The sequence below is a fragment of the Somniosus microcephalus genome, chromosome 2 (assembly GCF_052327205.1).
Source record: "Somniosus microcephalus isolate GS21.2 chromosome 2, FLI_Smic_1.0, whole genome shotgun sequence".
In the NCBI taxonomy this organism is placed as follows: domain Eukaryota; kingdom Metazoa; phylum Chordata; class Chondrichthyes; order Squaliformes; family Somniosidae; genus Somniosus; species Somniosus microcephalus.
The window spans coordinates 90,183,408-90,210,061 of NC_140988.1; the positions used below are offsets into that span (position 1 = coordinate 90,183,408).

Here is a 26,654-nt window from a genome sequence, read left to right on the forward strand (position 1 = left end):
TCATTTCAGTACAAAATAAGATAAACAACAAGACAACCAATTCTACATAAATATACATACTGCTTACCATCAGCCATATCGGGAAGAATGACGACACGAGAAGAGGGGTATTGTTTGCCAACCTGACCACCCATGGGCATGCTGAGTGTGATGTTGAAGCTCTCGTCTTCTTCGTAAAGCGAATCATCGATGATGACAATGCGACAGAATTTTTCGGTCTCATCTTTATCGAATCGAATTATACTGGTGTGATCCTCTGGGCGGGTGATAAAGTCAGAATAGGACAGGATAGTACTTGGAATAGTGCCCCTGGCAGTACCTGAAGGAAAGGCATAAATACATTAAACACGTCGGGGGAAAAATTGGGTCGTGCCCCCTTCGGAGCGCTAACTTCACCGGGGCGCTACTTTTAGTGCCCTGGTACCCGAAATTCACTGGTAGCACCCAAAGGAGGAGGCAGGGCGCTACTGGAAGTGCCCCGCCTCCCTCTTGGGCACTGCGAGTGAATATCGCAGCGCTACGTGCCGCAGCACCACGCGCTGCGGCACGTCGCATTGCGGTATTGCAGGCCTTCCTCACCTTATTAAAGGGGAGGGGCCTAGCGCAGCGCGACCCGGGGCCCAGCTGGGCCACCAGGGATTGGAGTGCTGGCAAAAGAGCCCGGCACTCAAGAGAAGTGCCGGGCTCATGGAGCGCAGCCTGCAGCCCGTGGTGGGGGAGCTGCAGAGGAGGCCGGGGAAGGCAGAGAGGGCAGGTGCTGGCAGTCGGCCAGCAACAAAAATGGCCGCCCGGCACCTCCCCTTTAATTTGCGCCGTCCCAGTCGCAGGTAGGCCCCCCTGACCCCGTCGGACATTGCATCCAGCGGTAAGTCAGGGGGCGCTACTGAAGATCGCAGCCCAGGCGCGAGCAGGGCTCTGCGCACGGTGATGACGTCATCGCCGGCAGCACAGCACCACGGAGCGTTAACGGTTACCGCCGCCGCTAACCTCCTGCTGAATTTTGCGGGAGGCGTTGACGGCACCACGCCCGGGCGCTGGTTGCTTTGCACCTCGTTAGCGCCCTCTTAGGATGCTAACAGGAGGCGCAAATCAACTGAATTTTTAGGCCGTCATCTCTACAGATGAAATCTGAATCTCCCTTCTACATATAAAAAGAAAGACTTGCATTGATATAGCGCTTTTCATGACCTCAGGATGTCCCAGCCAAAGAAATCCTTATTGAAGTGTAGCCACTGTTGTAATGTAGGAATGGGGTGATGCTGTGGGTGGGAGTGGTCCTGGGTTATTCGGGAGTACAGCAAAGCTCCTGTTTTCCCCTTTCTTGTTTATTAGGTTCCATGGACAGGTGGATATGTAGGGGCATTATTGTATAATTGAACTGTATGGAACATTTATACTGGGATTTATGATGTTATTTATGATTAAAACAAAACAAGGAAACAATTGACTGGACTTAGCCACTGTCGTTTCTTTGTTATAGTTATGCAGCTCCTCCATGATGCCTTTCCCTGTCTGGGTGATGCTCTGTAACTATGAAGCTGAAAAAAACCTCTTTATTTAAAGAACTTCCACCTCACTGGGGAGACTTCAGGCCTGTCCACATCCAACAACCTGCTCTGAAAACTCTGCTCCCATTTTGACAGCTGTGGCAAATTCCACTACAGCAGCTGATATTACTTGTGCTGCAATGTGAATTTTAGAACTTTTTTTCCCCATTTTTTTCTTTAGCTTTTCTGAAGGCAACATGGGGGGCAGGGAACAGTGGAAGAGGTTGTGACCAGCGCTGAGGTATGTTCAACCTCTTTATCTGCTTTGCAAGTTAAAAAGCGGCCAGTTTAAATTTGTCCCTTTGTACTGTGAAATACTCACATCCACCAGGTCTCATTGCTTTTCTATTTGCTGTACCGCTTGAAGTATTTAACATACAGCACATTTTGTAATTTGCCAATTCGAGCATTGTGCCTGTTATATTTCTGATGTGTGATCAGTAGCGCTGCTGTAGTCATGAAAGGCTTCAATTAAAATGGAAATGGTGCGAGATTTGTCACGCTCGCTGTGGTTACCCTTCCTCAAAATGATGAAGCAGCTTCAAAGACCACCCTGAGCTTGTGAGGGTCAAGCAATTTGATGTAAATGCATTTAGACCAGCTTCATTTGACATGCTTAGCCTGGGCAGTGAAGAACCCAAAAATCGTCTTTGTAGTCAGCAAATCATTATGCATATTTTTTTTTTAATTCAGAGGTTTATATTTTAGAAAAGTTGCAATTACCGAACAGTTTAACTTGAAGAATATCGCGACTTCCTCCCTGTGTGGAAGTGTTCAGATATGAAGTTGACAATTGATGCTGCCCCTGGATATGGGGAGCTCGCTTGTTTTTGTAAAAGGAAATACAAATTTTGAACGAGGAGCATCCCATCAGTTTCGAGACACGTGCATAAAATTGAATAGCACGTCCTAAGAACAGATCAATCAGTTGGCATGGAAAGAAAGGTAATGAGAAACTCCTAGGGAAAAAACAAAACAAGGGGGGGGGGAAATCCCAGCCGATCTGAGAAAGCCAAACTCAGCAATGTCAAGTGGTCGGCCTGACAGGGAAGGTTTAGCAGCCTGACCCTGTGGCGCAGGAAACAAACTCTCACTGAGATTTTCTATGACCCTCAACACTTAGAAAAATGCTTTCCGCAATGTCCCGCTGCTCCCTGAGGAGATTGGATGACCTTTGGCCCTGTGACTTTCTAAAGATCACCGCTGGCTGATGAAGCTGCCTTGCTGTGACAGACACAGCAGAGGGAGCCTGGGAAGTTAAAAGGTATGAATTTTTTTTGAAGGGGGGCAGTTATAACTTTTTTAAAAATCACTAAAAATAAAAAATCAGCCTCTGTTCATGTGTTCTTAAAACGCTACAGGACTCATACACTAATACCATAAGGTTCAAAGGGAAGATGGCTCCTACATGTCATATGTTCATTGTGCTCAGTTTAATTTAGTTATTTTGTTCCTCAATAACCTTAATTATATCTCTACCTTTGTGGAACTTTCTTTACTAAGACATTGTCGGTTGATTAATTTAAGTGTTTCTATCTGCACCAGACATCCAGGGGCACCCCTTCAGTTCAAATGTGATTTTAATGAAACTTAATTTCAAAAGAACAAACAGACACACACTAATTGCTTTTTTAGTGATAAGATGTCCTGAGAGGCAAAAAATAGCCTCTTGGTGGCAAGCAAGGATTTTTGCCGATGTACATTGACCTTCCCTGTGATTGAAACGCATTGAGGCCGAAATTCTGTGGGAGTTTCGGCGGGAAACCAGGGAAAGCCCCCACAGAATTTTAGCCCCGCTGACAAAGCAAGCTCAAAATCCAAGTGTAATTAGTGCCACTTGGTAAGGTAGTGATGTTTAAATGTACAGAGGATGCTCTCAATTTCCTTGTCCTTCAGCTTAGTAATACACATAACATGTAAACTGAGCTGCCACACAGCATCCTCCTGGCAAGCCAAGATCCATTTCAACAATGTTCAGATGATGCCTACAATATTCTTCAGCTTTTCTGCAACCCTCTCCCCCCGCCCCGACCCCTTCCAATGTTCAGAATGCCACATAAAGGTTGAAACTGAATTCCACCTTGCAAGTCTCTCTCTCCGCTATCTACTAATCTGTACTGTATGTGCTGAAGATGCAGCTGAAAGATGGAGCAGCCAAGCTTTTCAAACTGGACGGCAGCAAGCCTCCTTCAGTCATCCCTCCCATTCGATCCCTGGCCAGGCAGCTGTTAGTTGATTGATTTGATATCTGTGTGCTCCGGAGACCACCCAGATATCGGATACTGGGACTGCATTTGTTCACACTTCTGAATGTTGTCAAGATCAAGATCTTAGTTAAGAAATGCCTTCAAGCAGACCCCGACTGAACTCTGCACAATTGTTTCCCTGACCTCTCATCTACTTTTTCTTCACCTTCCATATTATTCGTGTATGGTTAATTCATTTATTTGGGGGGAAAAATCCATGGTGTAATCCGCATCTTCCTTTTCCTGATTATTTGCCCACTTTAACTGTCCCTGCACTTCAAGCATAATTCATTGTGTTAAGCGTTTGAGGTGTTTTAATGATTTTATAGAAATATCAGTATTTGTAGTCTCACCTTGCTGTGTAAAGCAGATGACCATGAGCTCCTGGCTAAAATCACCAGCCCTCCGCACAGGAATGAGCACCTCACCAGCATCCTCCTCAATCCTGTACTCTGCCTGGGGAATGTAAACTGTTGACTCTGTCGAAAAGGAAAATAAAAGCGTTGTTGGATGTCAGTGGTGAATGGCACCAAATGCACTGTTCCTCGCTAATCTAATCTCTTCAATATAATTGGAAGTATTGCACAGCAGTTTTATCATGGAGTAGTTTCACTGAGGAAAACAAATGAACTGTAAGCTATTTTCTTTCAAATGAAGTTAGTTTCTCTGCAAAACTAGAAATTGTGTTTCCATAGACAGTCTAACTCTTCCTCAAGCTTAGAAATTCACCCAAATTGTTTGTAGTACAAGTCAAACCCCTCAAGTCCATTCACTCTGACTGCTTTCCCTGGCTATAAACTGCATTATACTCATTGTTTACAAAACAAACTTCTAAGCTATTTAATATATTTCCACTTATTATTCCTTTACTCTTCTAGATTTCCCTATGACAAATGCTGCCTTGGAAGATGTATCTACTCCCAGGTCTCATTCTCACATGCTGAGGCTGCATCGAACACACACACTGAGAGGGTCATTTTAACCCCAACAATGGATGGGTTTGGGTCAGATGGGATGTAAACATTTAAAAAATCTCAAACCCAACCCGCCTCGACCCACCCACTTCCGGTTTTAAGGGAGGCAGGAAGGTGGATGGGAAACCAACCCACTCCCAGGAGGTTGGACGCTCATTTAAATATTTTAATGAGGCTACGTACCTCAGATATTATCTCCATTTAAAATTTAGCGCTGTCCGGCGGGTTCCCCGGCCCTCGGGAAACCGGCAGCTAAAGGGAGGCAAGGACTGCTGTGTGGAAGACGCAAGTGCTTTTCCAGCACTGCTAGTGGGTCAGAAGGAGCAGGAGCACTTCCTCCCGGTCCCCAAGCTAAACTGCTTCCCTCCCCGCAATCGGAGACCACCCCCACAATTGGACACCCACCCACGGTATCACCGACAATCCCTGACAAAAATCGGACGCCCCTCGGGATAAACAAACTCAACAACCCTCGTGATTGGAACCTCACCACAATCACTGAAATCCCCGAACCCTCACGATCAGACTCCCCTCGTGATCACCGAACACTCCCACACCACTATCGGACGGCCCCGCGACCACCAAAATGCCCCGGAACACCCAGCTCTGTCGCCGATCTGTCTCTGAACCTTGAAATCATCGCCGGCCCTACAAGCCACTCTGTATACACCCCGCCTCGTAATCTCTAAACAACACAACCATACCTGCTCCGGCCTCTGCTGCAGCGTTTCTGACCCGACATAAGAAATAGGAGCAGGATTAGACCACTTGGCCCCTCGAGCCTGCTCCGCCATTCAATAAGATCATGGCTGATCTTGGGCTCAAAGCCACTTCCCCGCCCGCTCCCCATAACCCTTCACTCCATTATCTTGCAAAAATCTGTCTATCTCCACCTTAAATGTATTTAATGACCCAGCCTCCACGGCTCTCTGGGGCAGAGAATTCCACAGATTTACGACCCTCTGAGAGAAGAAATTCCTCCTCATCTCAGTTCTAAAAGGGCGACCCTTTATTCTGAAACTGTGCCCCCGAGTTCTAGATTTCCCCACAAGAGAAACATCCTCTCTGCATCTACCTTGTTGAGCCCCCTCAGTATCTTATATGTTTCAATAAGATCACCTCTCATTCTTCTAAATTCCAATGAGTATAGGCCCAGCCTGCTCAACCTTTCCTCATAAGTCAACCCCCTCATCTCTGGAATTAACCTAGTGAATTGTCTCTGAACTGCCTCAAATGCAAGTATATCCTTCCTTAAATAAGGAGACCAAAACTGTACACAGTACTCAAGGTGTGGTCTCACCAATACCCTGTACAGTTGTAGCAGGACTTCCCTGTTTTTATACTCCAACCCCCTTGAAATAAAGGCCAACATTCCATTTGCCTTTTTGATACTTGCTGTACCTGCATGCTAACCTTTTGTGTTTCATGCACAAGGACCCCAGTCCCTCTGAACTGTAGCATTTTGTAATCTCTCCCCATTTAAATAATAATTTGCATTTTTATTTTTCCTGCCAAAGTGTATAACCTCGCACTTTCCCACATTATACTCCATCTGCCAAATGTTTGCCCACTCACGTAGCCTGTCTATATCACTTTGAAGATTCTCTGAGACCTCTGCACAACTTGCTTTCCCACCCATCTTTGTATCATCCTCAAACTTGGCTGCATTACACTCGGTCCCTTCATCCATGTTATTAATGTAGATTGTAAATAGTTGAGGCCCCAGCACCGATCCCTGTGGCACCCCACAAGTTACCATTTGCCAACCGGAAAATGACCCATTTATTCCGTCTTTCTGCTTTCTGTTAGTTAGCCAATTCTCTATCCATGCCTCTATCCATGCTAATATATTACCCCCAATTCCGTGAGCTCTTATCTTATACAGTAACCTTTTATGTGGCACCTTATCGAATGCCTTCTGGAAATCCAAATACACCACATCAACTGGTTCACCTTTGTCCACCCTGCTCGTTACATCCTCAAAGAACACCAGCAAATTTGTAAAACATGATTTCCCTTTAATAAAACCATGCCGACTCTGCCTGACTGCATTATGATTTTCCAAATGCCCTGCTACTGCTTCCTTAATGAAGGACTCCAGCATTTTCCCAATGACAGATGTTAGGCTAACTGGTCTATAGTTTCCGGCTTTATGTCTCCCTCCTTTCTTAATAGGGGTGCAACATTTGCGGTTTTCCAATCCGCTGAGACCTCGCCACAGTCCACGGGATTTTGGTATATTGCAAGCAATGCATCCAATCTCTCTGCAGTCACTTCTTTTAAGACCCTGGCATGCAGGCCATCTGGTAAAGGGGACTTGCCATATGCCTTCTGGAAATCCAACAATCCATGGAACCAAGCATGTCAATCAGACTGGCATCCGGGCGCGGATCCTGTTTAAAAAGAACACGCAGGCTGTGGAGTCAAAACTCAACAGCAATCCGGATATCCCGACCAGAACTATTGCCCCCCGCTATAAATCCTGCCCTACTAAACATCGGGGCAAGAGACTGCACAGAACACTCACACTGAGACTGAATCAACCACACACACTGAGACTGAATCAAACACACACACTGAGACTGAATCAAACACACACTGAGACTGAATCAAACACACACTGAGACTGAATCAAACACACACTGAGACTGAATCAAACACACACACTGAGACTGAATCAAACACACACTGAGACTGAATCAAACACACACTGAGACTGAATCAAACACACACACTGAGACTGAATCAAACACACACCGAGACTGAATCAAACACACACTGAGACTGAATCAAACACACACTGAGACTGAATCAAACACACACTGAGACTGAATCAAACACACACACTGAGACTGAATCAAACACACACTGAGACTGAATCAAACACACACTGAGACTGAATCAAACACACACTGAGACTGAATCAAACACACACACTGAGACTGAATCAAACACACACTGAGACTGAATCAAACACACACTGAGACTGAATCAAACACACACTGAGACTGAATCAAACACACACTGAGACTGAATCAAACACACACACTGAGACTGAATCAAACACACACTGAGACTGAATCAAACACACACACTGAGACTGAATCAAACACACACACTGAGACTGAATCAAACACACACTGAGACTGAATCAAACACACACACTGAGACTGAATCAAACACACACTGAGACTGAATCAAACACACACTGAGACTGAATCAAACACACACTGAGACTGAATCAAACACACACTGAGACTGAATCAAACACACACTGAGACTGAATCAAACACCACACTGAGACTGAATCAAACACACACCGAGACTGAATCAAACACACACACTGAGACTGAATCAAACACACACTGAGACTGAATCAAACACACACACTGAGACTGAATCAAACACACACACTGAGACTGAATCAAACACACACTGAGACTGAATCAAACACACACTGAGACTGAATCAAACACACACTGAGACTGAATCAAACACACACTGAGACTGAATCAAACACACACTGAGACTGAATCAAACACACACACTGAGACTGAATCAAACACACACTGAGACTGAATCAAACACACACTGAGACTGAATCAAACACACACTGAGACTGAATCAAACACACACTGACACTGAATCAAACACACACTAAGACTGAATCAACTACACTGTGACTGAATCAAACACACACACTGAGACTGAATCAAACACACTGAGACTGAATCAAACTGAATCAGTGCGTCGGCGGGTGTTTCAGCGGCGGCAGCGGGGCTATAAAAGTCCCAGAGACCAGGCAAGGCCTCAGTGCGTCGGCGGGTGTTTCAGCGGCGGCAGCGGGGCTATAAAAGTCCCAGAGACCAGGTAAGGCCTCACAGCGTCGGCGGATGTTTCAGCGGCGGCAGCGGGGTTATAAAAGGCCCCAGAGACCAGGTAAGGCCTCACAGCATCGGCGGGTGTTTCAGCGGCGGCAGCGGGGCTATAAAAGTCCCAGAGACCAGGTAAGGCCTCACAGCGTCGGCGGGAATTTCAGCGGCAGCAGCGGGGCTATAAAAGGCCCCACAGACCAGGTAAGGCCTCACAGCGTCGGCGGGAATTTCAGCGGCAGCAGTGGGGCTATAAAAGGCCCCAGAGACCAGGTAAGGCCTCACAGCGTCGGCAGGTGTTTCAGCGGCAGCAGCGGGGCTATAAAAGGCCCCAGAGACCAGGTAAGGCCTCAGTGCGTCGGCGGGAATTTCAGCGGCAGCAGCGGGGCTATAAAGGGCCCCAGAGACCAGGTAAGGCCTCACAGCGTCGGCGGGAATTCAGCGGCAGCAGCGGGGCTATAAAAGTCCCAGAGACCAGGTAAGGCCTCACAGCGTCGGCGGGTGTTTCAGCGGCGGCAGCGGGGCTATAAAAGTCCCAGAGACCAGGTAAGGCCTCACAGCATCGGCGGGAATTTCAGCGGCAGCAGCGGGGCTATAAAAGGCCCCAGAGACCAGGTAAGGCCTCACAGTGTCGGCGGGTGTTTCAGCGGCAGCAGCGGGGCTATAAAAGGCCCCAGAGACCAGGTAAGGCCTCAGTGCGTCGGCGGGAATTTCAGCGGCAGCAGCGGGGCTATAAAAGGCCCCAGAGACCAGGTAAGGCCTCAGTGCGTCGGCGGGAATTTCAGCGGCAGCGGCGGGGCTATAAAAGGCCCCAGAGACCAGGTAAGGCCTCACAGCATCGGCGGGAATTCAGCGGCAGCAGCGGGGCTATTAAAATTCCCAGAGACCAGGTAAGGCCTCAGTGCGTCGGCGGGAATTCAGCGGCAGCGGCGGGGCTATAAAAGTCCCAGAGACCAGGTAAGGCCTCACAGCGTCGGCGGGAATTCAGCGGCAGCAGCGGGGCTATAAAAGTCCCAGAGACCAGGTAAGGCCTCAGTGCATCGGTGGGAATTCAGCGGCAGCAGCGGGGCTATAAAAGTCCCAGAGACCCAGGTAAGGCCTCACAGCGTCGGCGGGAATTCAGCGGCAGCGGGGCTATAAAAGTCCCAGAGACCAGGTAAGGCCTCACAGCGTCGGCGGGAATTCAGCGGCAGCGGGGCTATAAAAGTCCCAGAGACCAGGTAAGGTTCACCAGTCTCCAGTCTGGGAACTCGGAGGGAAGGAGAGAGGTAAAAAGTAATCCAAGTGTGACGTCACCAGAAAGCGGGTAAGTGATTGGTTGGTAAGTATTTCTCCCTTTTTAAGCTTAAATCTCTTTGGTTTATAGTTTCTAAGGTGCGATATTCATCATCTAGAGTCGGGACAGAGGGTATTTAAAAATAATATCAAATTTAATTAATTACATAGAATGGGAGATCAGGTGATGTGTTACTGCTGCAATATGTGGGAGCTGGTGGACACCATTGATGCTCACGGTGATCACATTTGCAGTAAGTGTTGGCTGCTCGAGGAATTCCGGCTCCGTGTTGAAGAGCTGGAGTCCGAGCTTCAAACACTGAGACACATCAGGGAGGGGGAGAGTTACCTGGACTCTGTGTATCACGAGGTAGTCACACCAATTAGATTAATTAATTCAGATGTAGTCCGTGGCCAGGGTCAGGAAGGTGTGACTAAAAGTGAGGCAGGTACGGGGATCCAGGAGGTAGTGTTGGAGGAACCACAGCCCTTGCACTTGTCCAAAAGGTTCGAGGCTCTTACTCCCTGTGAGGATGGGAACAGGGACTGCGGGGAGGATGAGCAACCTGGCCACAGCACCGTGGAGCGGGGGGCCATTCAAGTGGGGGGAGTTAAAAGAAATGTTGTAGTGGTAGGGGATAGTATTATTAGGGGGATAGATAGAGTTCTTTGCAGCCGAGAGCGAGAGTCCCGAAGGCTGTGTTGCCTGCCCGGTGCCAGGGTTAAGGACATCTCCTCTGGACTGGAGAGAAACTTGGAGTGGGAGGGGGAGGATCCAGTTGTCGTGGTCCATGTTGGTACCAACGACATAGATAGGACAAGGAAGGAGGTTCTGCTGAGGGAGTTTGAGCAGCTAGGGGCCAAATTAAAAAGCAGAACCACAAGGGTAATAATCACTGGATTATTACCTGAGCCACGAGCGAATTTGGCTAGGACAAATAAAATTAGAGAGTTAAATGCGTGGCTCAAAGACTGGTGTGGGCGAAATGGGTTTTGCTTCCTGGGACACTGGCACCAGTACTGGGGCAGGAGGGAGCTGTTCCGTTGGGACAGGCTTCACTTGGCCAGTGCTGGGACTAGAGTCCTGGCGGATCATATAACTAGGGCTGTAGAGGGAGCTTTAAACTAACTAGTGGGGGGGAGGTTCCTAGAGAGCAAATAATAAAAATGACAACAGAGAAGGTCATAGACTTAGGTAGCAGTGGGGAAATTAAAAACCAGAGCGTGTCAGGAAGGGGCAGAAGGTATGGAGTAAAAGGTAAAGTAATAAAAAGGGCAAAAGCAGGAACTAAGTGTCACAAAACATATTTGAAAGTTCTCTATCTGAATGCACGTAGCAATCGCAACAAAATAGACGAGTTAATGGCACAAATAACTACATATGGGTATGATCTTGTGGCCATTACAGAAACATGGCTGCAGGGTGACAATGCCTGGGAATTAAACATACCAGGTTATTTAACGATCAGGAAGGACAGGCAGGAAGGAAGGGGAGGTGGGGTGGCTATGTTAATAAAGGAAGGAATCACTGTAATACAGAGAAATGATACTGGGTCAAAAGATCAGGATAATGAAACAGTTTGGGTGGAGATAAGGAATAATAAAGGGAAAAAAACACTAGTGGGCGTAGTCTATAGGCCTCCGAACAGTTGCAACTCTGTTGGACGGAGTATCAATCAGGAAATAGTTGAGGCTTGTAATAAGGGAACATTTATAATTATGGGGGATTTTAACTATCATATTAATTGGACAAATCAAATTGGGCAGGGCTGCCTTGAGGATGAGTTCATTGAGTGTATTAGGGATGGGTTTCTTGAGCAGTATGTAACTGAACCGACCAGGGGGCAAGCAACCTTAGATCTGGTCCTGTGTAACGAGACAGGATTAATTAAAAATGTCCTAGTAAAGGATCCCCTTGGAATGAGTGATCATAACATGGTTGAATTCCATATTCAATTAGAGGGTGAGAAGGTTGGATCTCAAACAAGCGTGCTAAGCTTGAATAAAGGAGACTATGAAGGTATGAGAGCGGAATTGAGTAGAGTGGATTGGGAAAATAGATTAAAGGGTAAGACGATACATGATCAGTGGTGTACATTTAAGGAGTTATTTTACAACTTCCAAAAAATATATATTCCACTGAGAAGAAAAGGGTGTAAAAGAAGACAGCCATCCGTGGCTAAGTAAAGAAATTAAGGATAGTATTCGACTAAAAACAAGGGCATATAAGGTAGCCAAATCTAGTGGGAGGATAGAGGATTGGGAAAACTTTAAAAGACAGCAAAAAATAACAAAAAGATTGATTAAGAAAGGGAAGATAGATTATGAAAGTAAATTAGCAAAAAATATAAAAACAGATAGTAAGAGTTTTTATAGTTATATAAAAAGAAAAAGGGTGGCTAAAGTAAATGTTGGTCCCTTAGAGGATGAGACCGGGAAATTAATGGTGGGACATATGGAGATGGCAAAAACACTGAATGAATATTTTGTATCAGTCTTTACAGTAGAAGACACTAAGAATATCCCAACACTGGACAAACAGGGGGCTAAAGGGGGGGGGAGGAGCTAAACACGATCAAAATCACTAAGGAAGTGGTACTCGGTAAAATAATGGGACTCAAGGCGGATAAATCACCTGGACCTGACGGCTTACATCCTAGGGTCTTGAGGGAAGTGGCGGTAGGGATTGTGGATGCATTGGTAATAATTTTCCAAAACTCCCTGGACTCAGCAAAGGTCCCGGCAGACTGGAAAACTGCTAATGTAACACCCTTACTTAAAAAGGGCAGTAGACAGAAGGCTGGAAACTATAAACTGGTCAGCCTAACATCTGTGGTAGGTAAAATTTTGGAGTCCATTATTAAGGAGACAGTAACAGGACATTTGGATAATCATAATTTAATAGGACAAAGTCAGCATGGTTTTATGAAGGGGAAGTCATGTTTGACAAATTTGCTGGAGTTCTTTGAGGAAGTAACATATAGGGTGGATAAAGGGGAACCAGTGGACGTAGTGTATTTAGACTTCCAAAAGGCATTTGACAAGGTGCCACACAAAATTATTGCTTAAGATAAAAAAATCACAGGATTGGGGGTAATATTCTGGCATGGATAGAGGATTGGCTATCTAACAGAAGGCAGAGAGTTGGGATAAATGGTTCATTCTCAGACTGGCAATCAGTAACTAGTGGTGTTCCACAGGGGTCAGTGCTGGGTCCCCAACTCTTTACAATCTACATTAACGATTTTGAGGAGGGGACCGAGTGTAACATATCAAAGTTTGCAGATGATACTAAGATGGATGGGAAAGTAGTGAGTGAGGAGGACATAAAAAACCTGCAAGGGGACATCGACAGGCTAAGTAAGTGGGCAGAGATTTGGCAGATGGAATACAATACTGGAAAGTGTGAGGTTATGCACTTTGGCAGGAAAAATCGTAGAGCAAGTTATTATCGTAATGGCAAGAAACTGGAAAGTACTGAAGTACAAAGGGATCTGGGGGTCCTGGTGCACGAAACTCAAAAGGTTAGTATGCAGGTGCAGCAAGTGATTAAGAAGGCCAATGGAATGTTGGCTTTCATTGCTAGGGGGATAGAATATAAAAATAGGGAGGTATTGCTTCAGTTGTACAAGGTATTGGTGAGACCGCACCTGGAATACTGTGTACAGTTTTGGTGTCCATACTTAAGAAAGGACATACTTGCTCTCGAGTCAGTACAAAGAAGGTTCACTCGGTTAATCCCGGGGATGAGGGGATGGACATATGAGGAGAGGTTGAGTAGATTGGGACTCTACTCATTGGAGTTCAGAAGAATGAGAGGCGATCTTATTGAAACATATAAGATTGTGAAGGGGTTGGATCGGGTGGATGCGGGGAAGATGTTCCCGATGATGGGTGAAACTAGAACTAGGGGGCATAGTCTTAGAATAAGGGGCTGCTCTTTCAAAACTGAGATGAGGAGGAACTACTTCACTCAGAGGGTGGTAGGTCCATGGAATATGCTGCCCCAAAAAGCTGTAGAAGCTACATCATTACATAAATTTAAAACAGAAATAGACAGTTTCCTAGAAGTAAAGGGAATTAAGGGTTACGGGGAGCGGGCAGGAATTTGGACATGAGTCCAGGTTCAGATCGGTCATGGCCCTGTGGGTAGCGGAGTGGGCCCAGGGGCCGTGTAGCCTGATCCTGCTCCTATTTCGTGTGTCTAATTCTGTTAGATTCAGGAGATGGTTCTGTGATAGTAGATTGGCGGTTAGGATCAGATCAGCCATGATCTTATTGAATGGTGGAGCAGGCTCGAGGGGCCGATTGGCCTACTCCTGCTCCTATTTCTTATGTTCTTATGTTCTTAAACACAAACTGAGACTGAATCAAACACACACTGAGACTGAATCAAACGCACACTGAGACTGAATCAAACACACACTGAGACTGAATCAAACACACACAGAGTGAATCAAACACACACACTGAGACTGAATCAAACACACTGAGACTGAATCAAACACACACACTGAGACTGAATCAAACACACACACTGAGACTGAATCAAACACACACACTGAGACTGAATCAAACACACACTGACACTGAATCAAACACACACTGAGACTGATTCAAACACACACTGAGACTGAATCAAACACACACACTAAGACTGAATCAAACACACTGAGACTGAATCAAACACACACACTGAGACTGAATGAAACATACACACTGAGACTGAATGAAACACACACACTGAGACTGAATCAAACACACACACTGAGACTGAATGAAACACACACACTGAGACAGAATCAAACACACACTGAGACAGAATCAAACACACACTGAGACTGAATCAAACACACACTGAGACTGAATCAAACACACACTGAGACTGAATCAAACACACACAATGAGACTGAATCAAACACACACACGGAGACTGAATGAAACACTCACACGGAGACTGAATGAAACACACACTGACACTGAATCAAACGCACTGAGACTGAATGAAATATGTAATGTATATACCTTTAAGGGAGGAACTATCTTTTACAGCTCATGTATACTGCAGTACCGGCAGTGACCACACCTGTATATAGCACTGAGTAGTAATCTGTACAGATCAGTTCCCGTGTGAGCCACGTTGAGTAAACACCTGTTGTACTGTTCTCCTGCAGTCTGTGTCTTATTATACACAGACACAACATTGGCGACAAGGCAAGTTCGAACCGACCTGCAACTCTGCATCACCTCCCGGGGAGTTCCTGGAGATCAGTGGATTGGAGGTCAAGGCCAGAGACTCGGGCGTCGACCACGGGCAACCGCCCAGTCATCCAGCAGAGACTTGAGAATTGCGGGGGAGGCTGTCGAGAGCCAGGCTTGGCTTTCCAGTCGAGGTGGTCCAGTGAAACGGGCTGGCAACAGGTAGTGTGCAGACCCTTCCCGGATAGCGGCGGGCTAGAGCCCGACCGAGCGGCACAGCAAAGGGCCGAGCAGCGTCGACAGGGGAGAGAGAGAGAGAGGGCCGAGCGCACAGGGTGCAGCCGGTGTTCAGGGGCCGAGCAGCGTCGAAGAGAGGGAGAGAGAGACGCGCAGAAACCCGCGAGGTGCCGCCATTGCCACGAGGACCGCCGAGAGCGGCGTTGGCAGCAGCGCAGGAGAAGCGCGCAAAACCTACAGGGCGCCGCCATTGCCACGAGAACCGCCGGGAGTGGCGTTGGCAGCAGCGGGGGAGGAAGGAAAGCGCGGGAGACGCCATTTTAAGCCATTGGGAGACGCCATTTTAAACCACACCCAAAATGCCGAAGAGTGGCAGTATCACCGCATTTGACAATGAAGTCGAAGATTCGACTACATATGTCGAACGAATACAGGTATACTGCAAAGCAAATGAGGTGTCAGATGACAAGAAAGCGTCGGTATTGTTAAATTTATTGGGTGCAAAGACGTATGGTTTATTACGAAATCTAGTAACCCCAACGAAGCCAATGGAGAAGAGTTTTGAAGACATAGTAACGATACTACAGGAACATTTAAACCCCACACCGCTGCTGATAGCAGAAAGATTCAAGTTTCACAAACGGAACCAGCATAAGGATGAAAGCAATGCTGATTATTTAACAGACCTGCACAAACTATCGAAACACTGCCAGTTTGGAGCGGGACTGGCAGATACCTTAAGGGACAAGTTTGTGTGTGGGCTTCAAAGTGAAGGAACCCAGAAACGGCTTTTATCTGAAAAGGACCTTATGCTGGAAAAGGCTTTCAGCATTGCGGTATCGTATGAAGCAGCAGCACAGGGCGCTGCAGAGATACAACAGAGACCGCAAGAATATGGCACAAACGAAATGTCATATAGAACAGAGAAGTGCTATCGCTGCGGCAGAACAACACACGACCAGAATGATTGCCAGTTCAAAGACAAAGTGTGCAGACAGTGTGGAAAAGTCGGACACATTGCACGAATCTGCAGGTCGGGAAAGGAAACCAGCAATAAGAAACCTACCAAAGAAAAGTACAAGAAGGTACATAAGATCATGGAGAATAGTTCAGACGAACAAAAGAGTGACAACGACTCTGAAAGCAGGGAACTGAGTTGTCTGAAACTACATAATGTGATCACAACGGAGGATCACCGAACCATTTGGGTCACTCTCAAGATAGCAGGAGTCCAGGTAAAGATAGAATTGGACACAGGATCAGCCCTAACAGTCATAAACCGACGGGACTACGAGCGGCTATTCTCACACATACCCTTGAGAGACACAAAAATTATTTTGAAGACGTACACGGGGCAAAAAGTCTACCCCAAAGGAAAAATAAGGGTGACCGTTATATAGAAAGGTAAGGAAACACCAAAACTAGACCTGTATGTATTGCAAGATGGAGGACCACCATTACTGGGACGTGAATGGATCCGGAAAATACAACTGGATTGGCATTCCATACAGGCACTGACTGTGGCTGACAAAAAGGATGACGACGTCACACCTGGGCGACTGTCAAAGATCCTAACTGACACGAAAGAAGTGTTCCAGCAAGGACTCGGAACACTAAAAGGCATGACAGTGACGATTAAACAAAATACACTGTGACTGAATCAAACACACACACTGAGACTGAAGCAAACACACTGAGGCTGAATCAAACACAAACAGTGAGACTGAATCAAACACACAAAGTGAGACTGAATCAAACATGTGAGAGTGAAACAAACACACACACTGAGACTGAATGAAACACACACTGAGACTGAATCAAACACATACTGAGACTGAATCAAACACACACACTGAGAGTGAATCAAATACACTGAGACTGAATGAAACACACACTGAGACTGAATCAAACACATACTGAGACTGAATCAAACACACACACTGAGAGTGAATCAAATACACTGTGACTGAATCAAACACACACACTGAGACTGAATCAAACACACTGAGGCTGAATCAAACACAAACAGTGAGACTGAATCAAACACACAAAGTGAGACTGAATCAAACATGTGAGAGTGAAACAAACACACACACTGAGACTGAATGAAACACACACACTGAGAGTGAATCAAATACACTGAGACTGAATGAAACACACACTGAGACTGAATCAAACACACTGAGGCTGAATCAAACACAAACAGTGAGACTGAATCAAACACACAAAGTGAGACTGAATCAAACATGTGAGAGTGAAACAAACACACACACTGAGACTGAATCAAACACACACACTGAGAGTGAATCAAATACACTGAGACTGAATGAAACACACACTGAGACTGAATCAAACACATACTGAGACTGAATCAAACACACACACTGAGAGTGAATCAAATACACTGTGACTGAATCAAACACACACACTGAGACTGAATCAAACACACTGAGACTGAATCAAACACACAATGAGACTGAATCAAACACACACACTGAGACTGAATCAAACACACACTGAGACCGAATCAAACACACACTGAGACCGAATCAAACACACACACTGAGACTGAATCAAACACACACACTGAGACTGAATCAAACACACTGAGACTGAATCAAACACACACACTGAGACTGAATCAAACACACACTGAGACTGAATGAAACACACACACTGAGACTGAATCAAACACACACACTGAGACTGAATTAAACACACACACTGAGACAGAATCAAACACACACACTGAGACTGAATCAAACACACACTGAGACTGAATCAAACACACACACTGAGGCTGAATCAAACACACACACTGAGACTGAATCAAACACACACTGAGACGGAATCAAACACACACACTGAGACTGAACCAAAAAACATGTAGTGTATGTACCTTTAAGGGGAGAACTACTTTATACAGCTCCTGTATACTGTAGTACCGGCAGTGACCACACCTGTATATAAACCCTGAGTAGGGATCTGTACGTTAGTTTTAGAGTGACCCTCATCCAGTAAATACGTGTTGAATTGTTCCTGCAGTCTCGTGTCTAGTTATTGAAGGACACACTACATCAAAAATACATGGATCTAACAGTGGCGACGAGGCAGATTCGAACCTACCTGCAACTCTGCATTACCTCCCAGGGATTCGCTCCTGGAGAACAGTGGAAGAAAGTTGAGGCCAGAAGCACGGGCGTCGACCACAAGCAACCGCCCAGTCATCCAGCAGAGATTGAGCATCGCAGGGGAGGCTGTTGAGAGCTGGGCTTGGTTCTCCAGTCACGGTGGTCCAGCGAAATGGGGTGGCAACAGGTACGGCGCAGACCCTTCCCGGACAGCGGCGGCTAGAGCCGACTGACGGCACAGAAAAGGCCGAGCAGCGTCGACGGGAGAAAAGAGAGGGTAGAGTGCACAGGGCGCAGCCGGTGTTCAGGACCAAGCGGCGTCGATGGGAGAAGAGAGAGGGTAGAGCACACAGGGCGCAGCCGGTGTTCAGGACCGAACGGTGTCGACGGGAGAAGAGAGAGGGTAGAGCGCACAGGGTGCAGCCAGTGTTCAGGACCGAATGGCGTCGACGGAAGAGAGAGAGGTGTGAAAGAAAACGCGCAGGGAGCAGCCGGTGTTCAAGGGACGAGCAGCGTCAGCGGGGAAGAAAGGGAAACGCGCAGAGCGCAGTCAGTGTTCAAGGGCCGAGCAGCCGCAGCGGAGAAGGGAGAGCGCGCGAAAACGCCATTTTGAGCCGCAGCGGAGAAGAAGGGAGAGCACGGGAAAACGCCATTTTGAGCCGCAGCAGAGAAGAAGGGAAGCGCGGGAAAACGCCATTTTGAGCCAGTCTAACCACACCCAGGGATGCCGAAGAGTGGCAGTATCACAGCGTTCGACAATGAAGTCGAAGATTGGACGACATATGTCGAACGCATAGAAGTGTACTGCAAGGCGAATGAAGTGCCAGATGAGAGGAAAGCGCTGGTATTGTTGAATTCTATGGGTGCAAAAATGTATGGCTTACTGCGAAACCTAGTAACCCCAGAGAAGCCAGTGGACAAGGATTTTGGAAACATAGTGTCAACCCTACAGAACCACTTAAACCCCACACCGCTGCTGATAGCAGAAAGATTTAAGTTTCACAAAAGGCACCAGCATAAAGATGAAAGTAATGCTGAGTATTTAACGGAACTGCGTAAGCTATCGAAACACTGCCAGTTTGGAGCGGGACTGGCAGATACCTTAAGGGACAAGTTTGTGTGTGGGCTTCAAAGTGAAGGAACCCAGAAACGGCTTTTATCTGAAAAGGACCTTACGCTGGAAAAGGCTTTCAGCATGGCAGTATCACATGAAGCAGCCGCACAGGGCGCTGCAGAGATACAACAGAGACCGCAAGAATATGGCACAAATGAAATGTCATACGGAACAGTGAAGTGTTATCGCTGCGGCAGAACAACACACGACCATAATGATTGCTGGTTTAAGGACAAAGTGTGCAGACAGTGTGGAAAAGTAGGACACATAGCAAGAGTCTGCAGGTCGGGAAAGGAAACCAGCAGCAAGAAATCTCCACAGGAGAAGTACAAGAAGGTACATAAGGTGACGGAGAGTAGTTCAGACGAACAGAAAAGTGATACAGACTCCGGAAGCAAGGAGCAGGGTTGTCTGAAACTACATAAGGTGATCCAAACAGAGGATCATCAAACTATCTGGGTCACGCTCAAGATAGCTGGAGTCCAAGTGAAAATGGAATTGGACACAGGATCAGCCCTAACAGTCATAAACCGAAGCGACTACAAGCGGCTATTCTCACATATACCCTTGAAAGATACAGAGATTGTCTTGAAGACGTACACGGAGCAAAAAGTCTACCTCAAAGGAAAAATAAGGGTGAACGTTGTATATAACGGTAAGGAAACACCAAAAATGGACCTATATGTATTGCCAGATGGAGGACCACCACTACTAGGACGTGAATGGATCCGGAAGATACAGCTAGATTGGCATTCCATACAAGCACTGAAGGTAGATGCCAAAAAGGATGACGACGTCACACCTGGACGACTGTCAAAAATGCTAACTGACGCACAAGAAGTGTTCCAGGAGGGACTCGGAACACTAAAAGGCATAACAGCGACGATCAAAATAGAGGAAAATGCAAGCCCAAAGTTTTTTAAGGCCAGACCGGTGCCTTATGCGATCCGCCCAGCCGTCGAAGCAGTGCTGGAAGGTTTGGAATGTTCAGGAGTACTGTCCAAAGTGGACTGGAGCGAGTGGGCTACACCATCGTTCCTGTAATGAAGAGGTCGTTGAGTAATACGCCTGGGGAACCAAAGAAAGTTTGCATCTGTGGGGACTTTAAGGTGACAGTGAACCCAGTCATTCACACGGTACAATATCCGCTTCCGCGGATTGAAGATATTTTCGCCTCGCTATCTGGAGGGAAACACTTCACTAAGATTGATCTGGCCCAGGCGTACCTGCAAATGGAGGTAGAAGAAGCCTCGAAACAGTACCTCACGATCAACACTCATAAAGGTCTCTACCAATACAACCGGCTGGTGTTCGGGGTAGCATCAGCTCCGGCTATTTGGCAAAGGGCAATGGATCAAGTCCTGCAAGGGATTCCAGGCACCCAGTGTTATTTGGACGACATCCTGGCCACGGGCGAAAATGACAGTGTTCACCTTGCCAACCTGGAGCAGGTGCTCACTAGATTGAAGGAATATAGGCCCCGAGCAAATTGCCACAAATGCGAGTTTTTCCAGAAGCAGATCTCGTATTGTGGCCACGTTATTGATGAAGAGGGGTTACATAAGTCCCCTGAAAAGATTGAGGCAGTAGTCAAGGCTCCAGCACCGGAAAACGTGTCACAACTGAGGTCGTTCCTCGGGCTGGTAAACTACTACCATAAGTTCTTGCCGAATTTGTCTACAGTACTACACCCACTGAACACCCTACTGCAAACGGGGGTACCATGGAAGTAGAATGACGAATGTAAACGAGCTTTCCAGAAGTGCAAAGAATTGATCACATCAAAAGAGGTGTTGGCTCATTTCAACCCAGCACTACCAATTCGGTTGGCGTGTGATGCATCACCCTATGGCATTGGAACGGTGCTGACGCACAAGTTCCCGGACGGCTCGGAGAGGCCGGTAGCCTTTGCGTCTCGGTCATTAACCTCAGCCGAGCGTAACTACGCCCAGATTGACAGGGAGGCCCTCAGCCTAGTGTGGGGAGTGAAAAAGTTCAACCACTATCTGCATGGGCAGAAGTTCACCTTGCTGACGGACCACCAACCACTTGTCTCCATCTTTAATCCAAAGAAGGGCGTGCCGGTGATGACTGCGCAACGGCTACAAAGATGGTCGCTTTTTCTAGGGGCGAACCAATATGAAATCGAGTATAAGGGCACGAAACGGCATGGAAACGCTGATGGGCTATCACGCCTGCCACTGCCTACTGCGGAGGAAGCACCAGCAGTGGACCCTGTCGAAATATTTCATTCGACAATAATTGAACGCTTGCCAGTAACTAACGCTGATATAGAGAAGGAGACCCGAAATGACCCGACACTGTCTCGGGTATATGACTTGACGGTGAAGGGATGGCCAACACATGGCGACTCACTGTTGCCAGCATTCTCATCCAGAAGAGAACAGCTGTCAGTATGCCAGGGGACCTTGATGTGTGGATCCCGAGTGGTAATTCCACCCAAGTTAAGGGAGAGAGTACTCAATGAGCTTCACGAAGGCCATCTGGGAGGAGTAAAAATGAAAAGCCTTGCTAGGGCTTATGTGTGGTGGCCAGGGATCGATCAGCAAATCGAGGACCTGACAAAGAGCTGCTCAAGATGCCAGAAGGTCCAAAATGCACCACCACATGCCCCTCTACACCCATGGGAGTGGCCCTCATCTCCATGGCAACGGGTGCATATTGATTTTGCTGGTCCAGTCATGGACTCAATGTTTCTAATAGCCGTGGATGCGCACTCGAAATGGCCTGAGGTGATCAAAATGTCGTCCACCACCACGGAGAAAACTATTGCAGTCCTACGGACCATATTTGCCAGGAACGGCTTGCCAGAGCAGATTTGCTCTGATAACGGACCACAGTTTGTGTCCGAAGAGTTTCGGAAATTTATGAGAAGGAATGGGGTAAGGCATTACACATCCGCCCCGTATCATCCAGCCACAAATGGATTGGCTGAGAGGTTCGTACAAACCTTTAAAAAGGCAGTAAGGGCCACGTGCGATGACGACATTCCACTGCAGCATAAGGTGGACAATTTCCTGTTAGCCTACAGAAATGCGACACATGCAGTTACCAACCAGACCCCAGCCATGATGTTCTTTAACCGAAGGTTGAGATCTCGTCTGGATTTGCTCAGACCAAATGTACGAAGAGATGTTGAGAATAAGGAATTCTAGCACATCAATGAGAAGCCGACAAGAAGCTTCAATGTAGGGCAACCAGTCTTGGCCCGCGACTACCGAACAGAGAAATGGCAACCAGGAACGATATGCACATGGCAGGGGCCACTAATGTACACACTGGATGTTGGGGAGAACATTGTGAGATGCCATGTCGACCAGATCCTAGCGTCACAGGAACGAGTCAACCCCATGTCTCGCGTTCCTGGTGATGAACCCGACATACAGGTAGCCTCTACCCCAGAAACAGTAGCATCGGAAGCTGATGAACCAACCGACGACAGGGGGCCAGAATCGCCTCCGCACCAAGAGCAAGACACTCAGGAAAGGCGCTATCCAGAAAGAATCAGGAAGCCGCCCCAAAGACTGAATTTATAAATGGACTATTTTCAGTTAATGTTGCATGTTAAAAAGGTTAACTGTTAAATGAATGTAATGGTACTGTTAATCTAAAAGGGGAGGAATTGTAGTGTATGTACCTTTAAGGGAAGAACTACTTTTTACAGCTGTATACTGTAGTACCGGCAGTGACCACATCTGTATATAAACCCTGAGTAGGGATCTCTACGTTAGTTTTAGAGTAACCCTTATCCAGTAAATACCTGTTGAATTGTTCCTGCAGTCTTGTGTCTAGTTATTGAAGGACACACTACATCAAAAATACATGGCTCTAACAAAACACACCAAGACTGAATCAAACACACACACCGAGACTGAAGCAAACACACTGAGACTGAATCAAACACACGCACTGAGACTGAATCAAACACACGCACTGAGACTGAATCAAACACACGCACTGAGACTGAATCAAACACACACTGAGAGTGAATCAAACACACACGGAGACTGAATGAAACACACACTGAGACTGAATCAAACACACACTGAGACTGAATCAAACACACACTGAGACTGAATCAAACACACACTGAGACTGAATCAAACACACGCTGAGACTGAATGAAACACACACACTGAGACTGAATCAAACACACACTGAGACTGAATCAAACACACACACTGAGACTGCAGTGAATGCACACACTGAGACTGAATCAAACACACACACTGGGACTGCAGTGAATGCACACATTGAAGTAACTTAAAGGAAAGTTGGCGAAGTTTCGAGCAGGCATTTGAGTCGCAACCACCACATTTGCCCCTCCGCCTATTTTTGAATTTTACCCCCTTTGTTTCCTCTTACACTTCCTTTGAACCGTTTTTCTCTCCCACTACAGGTTCACCATAGTCAGACTATCCCCTTCATTGAAGACGCTATCATTGCTTTTTTTCATTGACATGTCGGGCGATTCACGTCAGCAAGTGAAAGATCTGAATCCTTCACCTGCCAGTCCTCCCTCTCTTCCCCCTGACTATCCAGCTGAGACTAGAAATCACGCTTACTTGGAGAAAGCTCGCTGCACCTGTCAACCAAGACTGGCCTGAATGTTGATCTGAGTAAAGAGTTCAATGCTCTGGACACTTTTGAAGGTTCCTTTCAAGCAAACTAGTTAATTCCATAAAAAGATCAATCATGCGAGTCATTTAAGAACAGAAGCTTGTCATTTAAATCAAAGCTGGCGATCCTGCAAACCAGCTGTACTCACCATCACCGGGATCAACGATCTCAACTGTAGTCATTTCTGGGAACTCCAGAGCAGCCATGACAGGGTCAGACAGAACAATCTGGAATGTTTCTGAAGTCTCGTATTCATTATCAGCAAGTATTTTTACTCTCCAGGTAGCAGTGGACTGGCCTGGGTTGAACTGGACCTGTTTTTGGGACTTCCCTTTGAAATCTTTATCTTTTTCAGCAGTACCATCCTTGGTGGCAATACCTAGAGGAAAATGAGGAGAAAAAAAACTGATGCCATCCTTTATGATATGGTTCCAATTTTATTAGTTTTAACTTCTATATCCTAAAAATGTCCATTTTAAAAATATAAATATTATGGCCTAAAAATTTGGTTGCTTTGCGCCTCCTGTTAGCATCCTAAGAGGGTGCTAACGGAGCACAAAATAACTAGCGCCCGGGTGCAGCGCCGTCAACGCCACCCACGAAATTCAGCGGGAGGTTAGCGGTGGCGGTAACCGTTAGCACCCCGTGGCGCTGCGTCTCTGGCAATGACGTAATCACCATGCGCAGCGCCATGCTCGCGCCCCAGCCGCAATCTTCGGTAGCACCCCTTGACTTACTGCCGGACGCTATGTCCGACGGGGTCAGGAGGGCCTAACTGCAGCCGGGGTGGCGCTAATTAAAAGGAAGGTGCTGGGCGGCCATTTTTGTTGCTGGTTGCCTGCCAGCACCTGCCCCCTCTGCCGTCCTCGGCCTCCTCTGAAGCTCTCCCGCGGAGTGCTGGCTGCGCTCCATGAGCCCGGCACTTCTCTTGAGTGTCAGGCTCTTTTGCCGGCACTCTGATCCCTGCTGGCCCAGCTGGGCCCCAGGTCGCGCTGCGCAAGGCCCCTCCCCTTTAATAAGGGGAGGAAGGCCTGCAGTAGCACGGCACGTAGTGCCGCGATATATCACTCGCAGCGCCCCAAGAGGGAGGCAGGGCGCTTCCAGTAGCACCCAACTTCCCTCTTGGGGTGCTACCAATTAATTTCGTCCGCGGGGGCGCTACTTTATTCAGGGTGCTACTATTAGCGCCCCGGCAAAGTTAGTGCCCCAAAGGGGGCGCGACTAAATTTTACCCCCTATATTTTGTAGTGGAGTTTCTAATCACCATGAGGTAAAACAAGTGAATGACCCGCTCCACCAGACCAATGCCCAGGTGTGAAAACAAAAATTTAACACCCCTTCACCCCCCACCCAATTCATTCCTAACCCCCTGACCAATCCACCAGCCATATGATGAGTCTTAGGGTATTATAGTGCTGTGAGTATGTGCGCATGTGTGTGTAGGGGCTGGGGAAGAAGGTGGTGACTATTTACGTTGTTTAGACATGCTTATTCTGCTAGGCTTTGTACACCACATTCCTAGCGATAGAAATAGTTAGCTTGGTGATTGAAGTAGGAAGAAGATGAGGAGGAGGTGGTCTAAGAGCACTTGACTAAGGAAGCTGGTGCACTGGAAGGTGTGCGCAATATATCCGAGTTGCCTCAAACAGAAACATGCTTCATGTTCTTTATTCACAACAATAATGAGAGGTACCACTGACACCCATAACCCAGCTCCAAGTGGACACATGCTTGAGCTGAGGGATTTGTGGGGAGCACTGGTTGACAGCCTGGTAACTTTACAGGTAGAAAGGCTGACGTGAATGTGTCTCAAGTTATTCCACTGGCTCCAAATAACATTCCAGCTGGGTTATCCCCAGAAGGCAAGTTTTAGTTGTCTGAGTCTGGGGGGAGGGGCTTGAATGGAATAAAAATCAAATGGGTTCTATAATGGGCAGGTGATTCAATCCACCAGATCACCGTCCATGTGGTGAAGACAAACATTTACACCACTGTCTTTTGCAGAGTTGCGATGCAGCATTGACTTTAATTAGAGGTCACTATCATATTCCAAGTATCGTCAAAATGATTAAAGCAAAAGAAATTTGGGTCTGAAAACAATTCTCGAGCCATAATCTTTGACACACGTTAGAATAATTTGGGGCAATGCCTCAGTAAAGCTCAGCTGTTCCTTTCATGAATCTGCTCGACCGTGTCATCTCTGTGGTTTGTTTAAAGGACGTACAATAAATCTAAGCTTCAGTTAAAATAACAGGCTCTTAAATTAACTGCTGCCAGCTGGCCTTCATTTACAAATAGAAACAGGAACCTTCCAGAAATTATCTTTCCGAGATACAACCGGACTCCTGCCTGTAATGGAAGTGAACAAAGCTCTTTGTTTTAAAGCATAAAAAGCCTTTCCCTTTGCCACCTTTTGCC

At 46.9% G+C, this 26,654-nt stretch overlaps 1 protein-coding gene across 1 annotated transcript in view; it reads right to left on the minus strand.

Annotated features, from left to right (window-relative positions):
* The window catches only part of frem3 (Fras1 related extracellular matrix 3), a 227,161-nt gene that overhangs the window by 107,745 nt on the left and 92,762 nt on the right, over nucleotides 1-26,654 (minus strand). The window contains exons 4-6 of the mRNA XM_086011008.1: nucleotides 24,385-24,615; nucleotides 4,147-4,272; nucleotides 68-319 (exon numbers count right to left, since the gene is read on the minus strand). Of these exons, the coding sequence (XP_085867134.1) occupies nucleotides 68-319; nucleotides 4,147-4,272; nucleotides 24,385-24,615 (609 nt within the window). The remainder of the gene's footprint in view (nucleotides 1-67; nucleotides 320-4,146; nucleotides 4,273-24,384; nucleotides 24,616-26,654) is intronic.